Raw genomic sequence first — 14,146 nt, 5'->3', positions numbered from 1 at the left:
GGGAAGCCGGAAGTCGAAGCGGGAGTGACTCCGCTTCCGTTTTTGGTTTTCCTCCAGTGTTTGGGTTTCTTCGCCGTCGCCCAAGATGAACCGATTCTTCGGGAAAGCGAAACCCAAGGCTCCGCCGCCAAGCCTGACCGACTGCATTGGCACGGTGGGCACTTGATCATGCATAAGTAGTCTTAGGACCTTTCACATTCTCGACCCCTCCTATCCCCGCTCCCAGCTCCTACTCCACCCCATTACGGAAGCCGGGCCCATTACACCTCGGCCTTCTCCATACCTACAACGTCCTTTCATCCCTTTTTCCCAAGTCATTCCTCACGCCACAAACCAGGGACTCTGTAATCCCATCACTGCCTTGCTCTACCTGCTCTCAACCCATCCTAATGCCATTGCCCTGTCCACTAGCTCTTGCCTTGGTTCCTTCACCCCAACCTACCCTAGGCCCGTACACCCTTTTCACCTCATCCAGCCAGATCTTTTACCCCTTTTCCATCCCTCCCCATGACAGGGTTCTTTTCTCTGTTGATAAATTAATACATCTGGACCTCAGTAACACAAAATTCAGAGTCCCGACTCCTCAGATTAGGCCATCACCTCTGTCCTAGGGAGTGGCATTAGACCTAGCCTTAGCTGGTGTCCAATGGGCACTGGTTCATTTCATGCATCTCCTTGTTGAGCCCTCAGCCTGACTAGTATATATCCAGGGAAGTCTCAATTCAGCCCAGTAATTCTCAAGTTGTTTTTCTATCCCAACACACTTAAGGAGGATTTGGTGTATCAGAATGGAGGGGATCGTTGTAGATTATAAAAGCCCCCCAGTCTTTCCTACTGGGAATCATACCCTGATGAGTGAACTACAATTTTCCACCCCTCACTATATGCTTCCCTTTGTTTTTCTTTCTCCATTTTCCTGTTTCTCCTGCCCCTTCCTGTGTAAGTACATTGCAATAACTACTACTTCATTTTATATATTCCTTCAAGGTGGACAGCAGGGCAGAATCCATTGACAAGAAGATTTCCCGATTGGATGCTGAGCTAGTGAAGTATAAGGATCAAATTAAAAAGATGAGAGAGGGTCCTGCAAAGGTACGGTAATTGGCAACTGCCACAGAAGGTACTATGACTAATTTGAGCACCTGTAGAAATAGCACCTGGTGGTAGAGTCTGGGTGAAGGATACAGAAGAGATACTCATAGTCTAGTAAAGAGAAAACACATGTGAAAGTATATTCTTCAGGGAGATTTTTGTGGCTAGATATGAGAGGCATTTGATCTAGAGGAGAGATGTCAATTATGTGAAGAAGCATGTAAATAGGAATTCATGTATTTCACTGATCTATGCGAGGATCAGTGAGTTGCCAGGCTGGTCAGGGCAAGTAGGAATAATAATCTGGTTAAGGAGTGGCATGCTGGGAAAAAGAGGACAGATCTCAGCATGTTGGACCAGTGTTCTATTCTAATACTATGACTACTACTACCTACCATGACCTTGATAAATCCACTCATTTTCTTCTGTTACTAGGAACATAGGGTATTATGTTTAAGAGAATACACTATGGATATAGAACTGTCTTGGTTGTTCTACCTAAACAACTTGTAACTAGGTGAACCAGGGCATCACTGAACCTGAGTTGTGCCATCTGTAAAATGGGAATACTAATACTTTATTGTGTGAGAATTAAATGGGATAATTCATATGACCTGCACGGCACTCTATCAGAACTTAGTAGCACTTAATAAATATTAGTTATTATCTTCCATGAGGTAATATCTGTTTTTCCTTCCACACTGGAGGAGACAAATAAAATGATAACATGGAACAGTGTAGAAAGGAAAGACTTTTTCCAGCCTTAGAAGATGGTGTGGAGTGAAGAATAGAAGCAGGAAAGCTCATCTACACTTGAGATGAAAGCCCAAACCGGGTAGGTAGTCAGAAGAATAATATAAAATGAGTCAGTTTGAGAGTGAGTCGAAAAATTAATAACACTGATGACTGCCTGAGGAGATAACAGAGAAAGGAAAGATAAGATGTAAATGTTCTTAATCTTAAGAAAAGAGAGGTTGGTGGTTCTATGTTTTTTGGTTTTGTTTCATTTTGTTTTGTTTTTGTTTTTTGATACTAGAGACTGAACTCAGGGGTTTTATTACTGAGGTGTATCCTCAGCACTTATTATTTTTTATTCTGAGATAGGGTCTGGCAGAGTTGCTTATGGCCTTGCTGACCTGCTGAGTCCAGCGTCAAATTTGCCATCCTTCTGTCTCTTAGCCTGCCGAGGTGCTGGGATCACAGAGGTGTACCACTGTACCTGGCTAGTGATCCTACTGTTATTTATTTCCAATTTGAGATAAGAGTGAGGAATTTGGGCATGTTCCATTTCATTTGAGCAGGATGTTCAAGGGGGAAATCTCCCTAAGGCACTGGATATATAAAATGGCATTGGGAATGTAGCTCACTTGCCTCACTTGTAGAACACTTGCCTACCATGCACCAGGCCCTGGGTTCAATCCCTAATACTGCCAAAAAAAAAAAAAGGGACACTGTTGGAGTTGGAGGTTGAGATAATATACATTAGGGAAAAGGAAAGTAGTTCAGGATACTGAGATCTGGGATGAAAAGACAGGAGCGAAGACTTGAAGACTAAACAATATCAGTGCTTGGGAGAAGAAAAAATTTGGGAGCCAATATGTTTTGGTGCTGGAGATCAACCCAGGGCCTCAAGCAAGCTAGGCAGGCTGTCCTACACCAATTTACACTTCCAACTCTTGGAGATTTGTTTTTACCGTATGTATGTTTTCTGCTTTCTTTTTATTAAAATCTGTTTTTCTTCTTAGAATATGGTCAAGCAGAAAGCCTTACGGGTTTTAAAGCAAAAGCGGATGTAAGTTATATACATAATCTCCTTCCTTTTAGCAGATTTAATCAAAATGGTCTTCTGATCCTTCAGGTTTTATACCATTTTCAAGGCATTCTTTATTTAATTACAAGTTTTTATTGACATATAATTAAATATAGTTAGCTAGACTTTCCCCTTATTCAGCAACATCTGTTGTAATGTAGTCTAAATAAAACTTTTGACTAGATAAGTTCCATATCTGTGTGTCCAGTACAGTAGTTATTAGCCACATGTGGCAATTGTGCACTTGAAATATGACTAGACTATTATGACTAAGGAACAGAAGCTTTAATTTTATTTAATTTTAATAATTTAAGTAGCCATAGGTGGCTAATAACTATTAATTTGGACTTGACCAGATATGTAGTTTCTGGTTCTAACATTATTTAGCTAGTATGCCTTTTTTGTTTTTATTTATAAAGATATGAATGCTGAATATTCCCTCTTACCAGAATAGATTTAAAAGTCTTTATTTTTTTTTTGTTTTAGGTGACTGTGTCCCAGAATTTGAGCAGAAACCAAGTAGTATCTTTTTTTTTTTTTTTTTAACTGTGGACTGTTCAGCTGATGAAATTCTTTGAGGAGTTGTAGATGCCAGGCATAATCAGCTAACAGGGAACCAGAAAAATTGCTGATATCTTTTATTCCATTTTTTAATTTGTTACTGGGACTAGAATTCAGGGATACTTTAGCACTGGGCTAGTCCTTTTCTATCTTGAGAGAGGGTCTCACTAAATTGCTGGGTGTGTCAATGAATTGCTGAGGCTGGCCTCCAATTTAGGATCCTCCTGCTTCACCCTCCCAAATCACTGGAATTCTAGGCATGAACTACCATGCCTGGAGTCTATTCCAATTTTACAATGACTTATTACACATTAGATGCCATCTTCTTCCTTTTAAATTAGATCACATTTGAAAGAGAAATTATAATGCAAATTTTTTTTTGTTATAAAAGGAATATGTGTTCATTTAGAAGCTTGGAAAATACATAAACATGAGCAGAAGAAAGAATATTTACTTAGATTTCTATTAGTGGAAATAACTACCATTAGAATGCTGATTTCTTCTAGTCTCTCTTTGTGTATACATGATATGTGTGCATATAATTTTTTAGAGGAAAACTGGAATTATTGTGGGATTATATGTCATTCTTTTCTACTTAATGTTATATCACAAGCATTTCCCTATCCTTTTAAATATTCTGTGTAAACTTTATACACACACACACACATATTTATTTTGTACAGGAGATTGAATTCAGGGGCACTTTGACCACTGAACTACATCCCTCATCCTTTTTTTAAATTTTGAGACAGGGTCTCACTAAGTTGCTGAGGCCGACCTCAAACTTGAAATCCTCCTACTTTAGCTCCTGAGTTGCTTGGATTATAGATGTGCCCTACCATACCTGGAGAGTGAAACTTAATCATAATGGAATCATACTCTTCTTCCTTTTGCCTACCCCATGAATTAACAATTTTCCTTCTGATTGGATAGTTCCAAATACTGTATAAGGACCATAAGTTTTTGAGGTAGTATCATAATCTGATATAAAACTTTATTTTAATGAACATATCTTAAGCATCAGATATTATATTAAGTCAGTTGGATGACCTAATTATGGCTACAGGATTAGTAAAATATCCTCAAGAAGTTCAGTCTATTGGAAAAACATTTGGCTGTAAGTATGAAGAGCCTTAAAAATAGTCTTACCCTTTACTCCAAGAGATCCACTTTTGTGGATTTTTTTTTTTTTTTTTTTTTTTTTGGTGCCTCAGATTGAACCCAGGGGTGCTAAACCACTGAGTCACATCCCCAGTTCTTTTTATTTTTTATTTTAAGATAAGGTCTTGCTCAGTTTCTTAGGGCCTCACTAAGTTGCTGAAGCTGGCTTTGAACTTGTGATATTCCTGCCTCAGCCTTCCAAGTCATGGATGTTCACAGTTTGCACCACCATGCCCAGCTCTAGGAAATAATTATAAACACATATTTTAAGATATGTAGCAAACCTGGATAAAGCAAATGCTATACTGTTAAGTAGAAAATAATGTTATAACTAAAATGCCTGCAAAAGAAAGGGTCTGTCTTAGACATCAATTTTTAAGCATTTTGACCCCCTACCACCACCTTTTTTTCTTTTAAGATCTTATTTAGTGTTAGGAATACTTCCTTCCTGAGAATTTCTATCTGACTTCAGTTCCACTTTTATCATTCTCAATTTTATCATTCTCAATTTACTCTAAAAAGGTATGAGCAGCAGCGGGACAACCTCGCCCAACAGTCCTTTAACATGGAACAAGCCAATTACACCATCCAGTCACTGAAGGACACCAAAACCACGGTAATCCCAGATCACCTCTTTTTCATTATTTTAATGTTATTTTATTGTTTCACTTGTGAGCTCTTTTCCCTGTTTTTGTTTTGTTTCCCATAGTTTTTTAAAAGACAGTTTGATCAACATGACTTCTTAAAGATACTGGGTTTTCTTCTACTTTTTTAGGTTGATGCTATGAAACTGGGAGTAAAGGAAATGAAGAAGGCATACAAGCAAGTGAAAATTGACCAGATTGAGGTGAGATGTTTACTAGTTTCTACAAGAATGCACACTAGTTTTTGAAAGGATCCAAATGAATGTTTGCATAATGGGAAGAGTACAGAAGAGGGATTGAAATCAGGAAACAAGGGGTTGGGGATTTAGCTCAGTGGCAGAGCGCTTGCCTAGTACATTGCAAGGCCCTGAGGTCAGTCCTCGACCCTGAAAAAGAAAAAAATCAGGAATAGATACCATGTTTTCAGTTTCCACATTGTTGATACAAAGATTCTAATACTACATATAGTTACTACACAGAGGAAATAAATGAGTAAGTGTATCTACACACACAATGCTTGGTACATAATAAGCACCCAGTAGTTACTTGTAACTCAAAGAGTTTTACTTTGTTTCTTCAATAATGAAGTAGCCATGTTACTGCCTATGTGCCAATATTGTCATAATTGTCAAATGAATATATATATATAAAGTGCTGAACACAATTTCTGGAATAGATTTGGTTTCCTTTGTAGTAATTCTTTTCACATTTTAATAAGAAGTCATTAGTTCCTTAAAGTTAACATTTCTTTTTGGGATTAGATTTTGTGCCCTCCAGCCTGGCTGCACTCAACTGTCAGGTGTAACAGCCCAGATGGCAAGAGGGATAGCAGAGGGGGTAGGGATATAGCTCAGTTGGTAGAGTGCTTATTTGCAAGCACAAGGCCCTGGGTTCAACCCCCAGCACCGCAAAAAAAAAAAAAGAGGGATAGCAGAGGGAGGAAGTGGTGACCCTAAGGGAAGAAAGAGGTTTCTTTGCTGAGTTTATAGTAGTGTTCTTTATCTCTTGTCTTCTGCCGAGAATGTTTCTTCCCTTGATGGCAGGGACTTGATTTTGTTCAGTGTTGTATCCCCAGTGTCTAGAACAATGTTTAGCCATAGTTGGAGTCCAGAAAGTATTTTATGGTAGATGAGTGGATGAGTAGGAGTCTGTTAAAGGAGAAAAAGCAGTGTGGCCCCATTCAGACAGTGTTTGAATAAGCAGTTACTATATTCTAGGCATTTTACTATCTCCATGAGGTATTCTCCGGCAGTGCCAGTCTTTGAGAGTGAAAGCATTCCTCCTCTGTCTTACTTCTTTCCAGCACCCCTTAGACTGCCCTTAACCATTTCCAACTGTCCACAAGTTTCTGCTTATATGGAGTTCAGCTTCATGAATTTCTCAGGAAATTCACTGAGAACAATGTTCTGTATATTCTTGTCTTACTTGTATAATACCATTTGGTAACAATATAAAATAATATTTTCTACTTTTAGGGCTCCTTTTTTTGTTGTTGTTAGTTTTGTTTGGTTTGGTTTTTTTGGGGGGCTGGGGGCAGGCACCATACCAATGATTGGATTCAGGGGAACTTGGCCACTGAGCCACATCCCCAGCCCTATTTTATATTTTATTTAAAGACAGGTTCTCACTGAGTTGCTTAGCACCTCGCTTTTTGGCTGAGGCTAGCTTTGAACTCACAATCCTCCTGCCTCGGCCTCCCCTAGCTGCTAGGATATAGGAGTGTACCACCGCACCCAGCAAGTGCTCCTTGTATGCCTATAATTCCAGCAACTCAGAGGGTAAGGCATGCACTATCACACCTGGCTTCACTTCCTTTTAATTTTTATTTCAGCCAGTGCTTCTCTGTGTAGAATGTTTTACTCTACTTAGTATAGCACAGTGTGGTATTTGTTGCTTGGAAATGGAGAAAAGCAAAGCTTTTACTTTAAAACAAAAATTTCCCTCCATTTTACTTTCACTTTTATATGGAAAAACAAACCAGGAAGTCAGGAAGGAATTTTCAAGTGTGTTACATTGCTCTAGAAACTGTGAATGATAAATGGTGCTGATTTGGACCTTTGACCTGTTAACACTAGTGTGTCCCATCTCTGTGGAATGCGTATTGTCATTCTGCACATCCTGACACAACAGAAAATACATATTTTCTGTTATATTATTGCAATGAATCCCTACAGTAGCCCTATGTGATAGGACTCTTAATAATCTCATTTAATGAATGAGGAAATAAAATCTTAGAGATATTGCTTCTCATTAAGTAATATAAAATTTGAATTTGGGTATTTCTGACTCCAGGGTCTATGCTTCGAACCATTTTATCTAAACTGCCCTTCATATGCCCTGCTACTTCTCAGGATTGATTTCACACTATTTCTGGCTTTATAGTAGTCTCCTAGTTTTATTTAAGTACAGGTCGATCATTCACAGATGGTTTATATCCTCAGTCAATTTTTTTTCACCAGCCTGGTCTCAGATATCAAGCCTATCCTGATTCTATCTGTGTTTCCCTATCTAAGGTGGCCTAGTACAACTTTTTGTACCATCCATTTGTTTTTGCTGTTGCCTCCTTTCCCTACACAGTATAGTCTGTTTTTGGCTGACTCAAAGAGTAATTTGTTTGAATCAGTTGCCTCCTTTGGGACTGGGGATGTGGCTCAGTGGTATGGTGTTTGCCTAGCATGCATGAGGCCCTGTGTTCAATGCCCACTGCCCAAGAGGGGAAAAAATTACCTCCTTTTCTCATTAACTTAAAAAGTGTTGATAGTTTAGATGTTTCTTGATTTAATGTTTCATGTAAAACTTTCTATAATAGAAGGGAGATGATGAGCATGTTTTCAAAACAGGACTTGAATTCTGTGAACCACCTTTAAAAGCTAATGCAAAATCACAGATTTGATTCTTTATTACTAAGATCATATTTTACCACCAAAATAGAAAGGGGATTATAAGGGTTAGTGATGTTCACAGTTATTATTAGGGGAAATCTTTGGGCTTCTGATTTTAAGTAATTTTTTACATGTTCTTTCTCATACTTTTAATTAGAAAGGACATTCAGGGCACTGGGGTGTAGCTCTGTGGTAGAGGGTGTGTTTAGTATGTACAGGGCCCTAAAACTAAAAACTAAAAAAAAAAAAGGAGGAGGAGGCATTCAGAAATTAACCATACCCATCCTTTAGAGTGTCTACTCAGTTATTGTCTAAAAGCAGTTGCTAGTCAAGGGTGGGTCTAGGGAGGTGAACTAACAATTATTAAGAACTATTTATGAAAAAAAAAAAAGAAAAAGAAAAAAAGGAACTATTTATATACTTGGCATTTTATATACATTGTCTTTTCAAAAATTACTTCTAAGATTCGAAGAAGAATGCAAGGAAAGAGAGTACTTAGAGGAAAATAAACCACATCATATAAATTTCTGTAGGATTTACAAGACCAGCTAGAGGATATGATGGAAGATGCAAATGAAATTCAAGAAGCACTAAGTCGCAGCTATGGCACCCCAGAATTAGATGAAGATGACCTAGAAGCAGGTAAGTTATAAGACAAGCAATGTATATATAGCTTTGGAATCGGAAAGGAGCAACTTCCTGGGACCTCTCCCCAAATACCAGTGAAAATTTCTATCAGAATTCCCTAAGAGTTAGTTTGTGGTAGTCTCTGGGAAAAGAGCTTATGAGGCACCTGCATCAGACTTGCATGCTCCATGAGCAACGCTGGTGAAACTCTGAAGGAAGGTCCAGCAAAAGCTGACATGGTACAACTATCTGTGTCCTCGACTTGACCTTTCCTTCCTATTTTCCTTTTAATTTTGTTCTCCCTATTTTCCTATTTGGAATCAACTCCCTAAAAAAAGCAAAGTAAGTTAAGAAATAATACTTGGCAAATACTTAGTGCGCATCTGTCCCATCCCAGGCACTATGCTAGGTGCTAGGGATTCAGTATTGAAGAAAACAAATATGATCTCTGTATTTGTGAAGCTTCTCCACTAGCAGAGGGCAAAATACAAACTGCCTGCTTCAAGTAATCAATTAGTTATAAGAGCACATATTATTGGGAAGAAGGAGATATTGTGGGATCCTATAGCAGTGGAATCTAACCTAGTTACTAGTGAGGGACAGGCCTGAGTCTTAAAGGATGAGAAGAGGGCTGGGGTTGTGGCTCTGTGGTGGAGCGCTTGCCTAGCATGCGTGAGGCCCTGGGTTCTCAGCACCGCATATAAATAAATGAATAAAATAAAGGTCTATCAACATCTAAAAAGTACTTTAAAAAAAAAAAAAGGATGAGAAGAGGTTAGCACAAAATAAATGGGAAGAATTGTTGAGTGGCTTCAGGGAGAGGAGTCTAAAAGCTATTGTTGTACTCATGCTAAAGATGAAACTGAGTAGATAAAAGAACCACTGTACACTAGATTTCTGTGGCATGATTTCCCTGTCATGTTACTGCTGCTTTTTGCTCTCTCTCTCTCCATGTTCTATTTTTGCCTTGATTCTTTTTCTTTTTTTCCATTCATTTCTTTCTTTCTTTCTTTTTTTTTTTTCATTTCCTCTCTTGATTTTCCCCTGATCAATCTCTACCTACTATTGTCGTTCTTCCTGGTTAGCTAGGCATGGTGGTGCATACCTGTAATCCCAGCAACTCACAAGGATCTCAAGTTCAAGGCCATTCTAAGCAGCTTGGCAAGGTCTAAGCAACTTAGTGAGATCCTGTCTCAAATTTAAAAAAATATAAAGGTCTGGGGATGTGTCTCAGTAGTTAAGCATCCCTGGGTTCAGGCCCAATACCCGCCCCCCCAAAAAAAAAAACCTCCCGGCTATTTCCAATTCATTTCACTGTAGACATTTCTAGAGCCTGATTTCTTACAATGCTCACCCAATATACAACAATCTCATGCCTCCTTTCACTACTTTCAAGTCCATCAATGAGAGAAAAATAAAAGGCTGGGGGCCAGGTGTGATGGTGCACGCCTGTAATCCCAGCAGCTCAGGAGGCTGAGGCAGGAGGATTGCAAGTTCAAAGCCAGACTCAGCAACTTACCAAGACCCTAAGCAACTCAGTGAGACCCTATCTCTAAATAAAATACAAAAAAGAACTGGGGATATAGCTCAATGGTAAAGTGAGCCTGGGTTCAATCTCCAGTACACCCTCCCCAAAAAAAGAGCGAGGGGTTCCATAAGCCTGTGAAATGGCTGTTGGTTTTTTTCCTTTTTGCTTTTCATAGATTTTTCTATATAAGTTTCCTGGAAAGTTTCTTGTAATCTTCATCTTTTGTTTTCTTGAATTTTAGAATTTTTTGGTAATACTTTTCCCTTTGTACTTAAATTTTCATATTATTGCAAATCACTTCACTAAATTTTTTTAACAGCTGCCAATTTTCTTGCTTATATGTTTTTTTGAAATGTTAACTATTTTAATTTCAGAGTTGGATGCACTGGGTGATGAGCTTCTGGCTGACGAGGATAGTTCTTATTTGGATGAAGCAGCATCTGCACCTGCAATTCCAGAGGGTGTTCCCACTGACACAAAAAACAAGGTGAAATCCTTTTCTGCTGATATTTCTCTACAACATAGAAAAGGTTTTATGCCCAACAGTCTGGGAATATGAAAGATAGTCTTAAATTAGAACAAGAAAACACAATCCTGGTCATTATTTTGGGAACCCTTGAAAGTCCAGTTTTCCTACTTCAGACAGTGAATGTATAGGCTGCATAAATAGTGCCCCTGAGGCCAGGACTGTCTCTATACCAAGACAATTTCTATAATGCACATAATCACTCTTTTTGTGAGCTAGCACTGGACACCGTTTATAGGTTTTAGACTTTTTTGTTTGTGTGTGGTGCTGGGGACTGAACCCAGAGCCTTGTACATGCGAGGCAAGTACTGTACTACTGAGCTACATTCCCAGTTCAGGGCTTTTTTTGTTTTTTATGTTTTTGTTTTGTGGCTCTGGAGATCAAACCCAGGGACTTGCTGATGCTAACTAAGCAAGTGCCCTGTCACTGAGGTACACTCCCACCTCCAACCCAGATTGTAAACATTTCCTGGTAACTCATCAGCAGCACTTGCGTGAGCCTTGCTAGGCAACGGTGTAAAAGAAAGTCCCTCTCTCCAGACAAACTAGTCAATTATTGAGTGGAATTTTTAAACAAGAGATTAATAATTTAAGTATAAAACTTAGTGTAAGCTGGGTGTGGTGGTGCATATCTGTAACCTAGCTACTTAGGAGGCTGAAGCAGGATCGCGAGTTCGAGGGCCAACCTGAGCAGCATAGCAAGACCCTGTCTCAAAAGAATAATGCAGAAAGATTCTAATTCAACAAGGTAAAAAAAAAAAAAAATCAGGCTATCTGGCAGTATGGCAGATCTTTTAGCTATCTTGAGCTTTCCTGTTCCTTGCACATGCAAGATGCAGATAATTGCAAATATTTCACATAATTATTGTGCAGAACAATTTAAATATTGTATGTAAAGGATTTTACAAATTTAAAGCCCTGTCTATATCTACATGGTTGGCATTATTGTAGATAGATTATTTTATTGCTTATAGAAATCTTATTTACTCCATTTTAGTTTCTAAAGTAATGTATTATAGTTTCTGTTGCCACTGGACATTTATAGCCCTGGTGTTGTCTGACCCCCCAGTATATACACTAAGTATACACAGGTAATTGATAGAATATTTTAATAGGAGCCAGTCCTAGCTCTGCCTTTATTCACTATGTGATTTTAAGCAAATTAAAAATTCATATCTTCTCAGGAACCTCATTGTGTTTTCCCACCTGTGAAATGTGAGGAGCAAAGGGAGGGGAGCAAGGAATTTTTCAGGTCCCTTATAGCTGATTTCTGTGACTGTGCATCTTCCCCTGTTATACTCCTTTCTCCCTTGAGCCTGAGGGAATTTTACCTATCTGTACTGCCAACCCCATTTGACCTACCCCCACCCTCACCTCTCTGGCCACTCCATGGTTCCAGATGCATAGGTTGCTTTTTCTCAGCACTCCTGGAATAGTTTTTGTTTTTTGTTTTGTTTGTAGTGTTAGGGATCAAACCCAGGACCTCACACTTTCACACATGCTAGGCAAGCACTTTTACCACTGAACTATATCCCCTGCCTGAAATAATCTTTATGAATACTACCATAGCTCACCTTTTTAATTCCCTCATAATGAGTCCCCAAAGCATCTATATTATTTCTACTTTTAGAAGGTCAGATTCCCAAGTAAAATGTGCTGTGGGGATAGGGTTTCTTAAATGATACCTCTGCTGTGATTTTGTAGTAAAGTATGGTATTGGAAATAACTGCTTGTCTGTGTGAGGGCACTGCCAATTCAAGAATATAAGAGGCTAAAAAAGGTTTGGTCCACTGTGGAGATCAGAGTGAAAATTCAAATCTAGAGGCAAGGTCTACCTCCTTAGCCTTTCCTCCTTGACACTTCCAACCCCCCTTTCTCCTATTTTGATGTTTTTTGTTTTGTTTTTTGAGATGGTGTGGGGTCTTGCTTTGTTGCCCAAGCTAGTCTAGAACTCAAGTGGGCTCAAGTGATCCTCCTGCCTCAACCTTTAGAGTAGCTGGGACTACAGGTGCACACCACTGGACCTAACCTGTTTCCGTTTTTAGATTTATTCTTGTATTTCTCTTTTTTCTCATTCATGCTTACTTTACCCTGTATAGGATCATCCCTTTTAATGCTTTCTAATTCTTTGTCTGGAACCAGGCGCAATCCCATCAGCTTCGGAGGCTGAGGGGAGGATCGTGAGTTCAAAGCCAGTCTCAGCAACTTAGTGAGACACTAAGCAACTCAGTGAGATCCTGTCTTTCAATAAAATATAAAAAAGGATTGAGGATATGGTTCAGTGGTTAAGCGCCACTGGGTTCAATCCCCAGTTCCAAAAAACAAAAACAGAAATTTTGCCTAGTTCATCATACACATACCCTCTTAAAAAGCTCCATTTTTTTTCCAGTTATAGATGAACACAATACTTTTACTTTATTTATTTTTATGTGGTGCTGAGGCTCTAACCCAGAGCCTCAAACGTGCTAAGCAAGCACTCTACCACTGAGCCACAATCCCAACCCTCCATTATTAGCATCTGAGTGGGATTTGGGTTTTGATTGATTAAACACTTAGAAATGCGTTTTGGCTACTAAGTGTGTGTACAACCATTTTTTATCAAATGAAAAATAGTAGCACTAAACCTTGATTCCTTTTCACAGGATGGAGTCCTGGTGGATGAATTTGGATTGCCACAGATACCTGCTTCATAGACTTGCATCATTCAAGTACACATGGAAAATAAACACATACTGTGGGACTAGGAAATATATCTAGATTTTCCATAACAGATTTAAGTTTCTTTCCTTTCTTTGAAGGAAAGGTTAATTACACTGCTCTTTTATTTTTTTCCGTTAAGAAATTCACTGCTTGGAGGAAGGTTTCTTATACTAAAATTTGATTCTTTTTCTCTTATGAAAGATTAACATAAAAGTATCTTTGGCTTTGTATGACTCATTTTCACTCATTATAATAATCTGAAATAAAACCAAGGAGATGAAATCTTTAAATTTTGTGACAGTGTAACTCTGCAGTCTCAATGTGACCTGATAAATTGATAAAAGATAAGATTTTTGAGACTGTTCATATTATGATTCAAAATCATTTTCTATTGTGGTATATTGGTGGTTCAAAGTGATGGCTTTTTTAATAGGTTTTGTTGTGTCTTGTGAGCAAATCATTACCGTGTCCAGTGTTGGAATGGAATTGTGACTACTGTATCACAAGTGGATATTTTGACTCTATGGTTCCCTCAGTATTACAGCCTGACTTGTAATCAATAATGACTATTTCTTGATATTTAATGTATAGGACATTTATTTATACTCAATAAAT

General features: G+C 38.5%; 1 protein-coding gene across 1 annotated transcript; it reads left to right on the top strand.

The window, feature by feature from the left end:
* The first annotated feature begins 2 nt into the window (after positions 1–2).
* Positions 3–13,548, top strand: Chmp5 (charged multivesicular body protein 5). Its single transcript, XM_047525821.1, has 8 exons — positions 3–154; positions 988–1,092; positions 2,838–2,884; positions 5,147–5,240; positions 5,400–5,471; positions 8,684–8,792; positions 10,680–10,792; positions 13,474–13,548. The coding sequence occupies exons 1-8, from the start codon at positions 86–88 to the stop codon at positions 13,522–13,524; spliced, it is 660 nt and encodes a 219-aa protein (XP_047381777.1). The 5' UTR covers positions 3–85; the 3' UTR covers positions 13,525–13,548.
* The last annotated feature ends 598 nt before the right edge of the window (positions 13,549–14,146 follow it).

Source organism: Sciurus carolinensis, chromosome 14 (genome assembly GCF_902686445.1).
Source record: "Sciurus carolinensis chromosome 14, mSciCar1.2, whole genome shotgun sequence".
In the NCBI taxonomy this organism is placed as follows: Eukaryota; Metazoa; Chordata; class Mammalia; order Rodentia; family Sciuridae; genus Sciurus; species Sciurus carolinensis.
This window is presented reverse-complemented; position numbering and strand designations above follow the sequence as displayed.

Coding starts and splice junctions, on each gene's coding strand:
- Chmp5 (XM_047525821.1), top strand. CDS start 86: ATGAACCGATTCTTCGGGAAAGCGAAACCCAAGGCTCCGCCGCCAAGC. Junction 2,885..5,146: donor GTTTTAAAGCAAAAGCGGAT/GTAAGTTATATA, acceptor TACTCTAAAAAG/GTATGAGCAGCAGCGGGACA. Junction 10,793..13,473: donor CCACTGACACAAAAAACAAG/GTGAAATCCTTT, acceptor TCCTTTTCACAG/GATGGAGTCCTGGTGGATGA.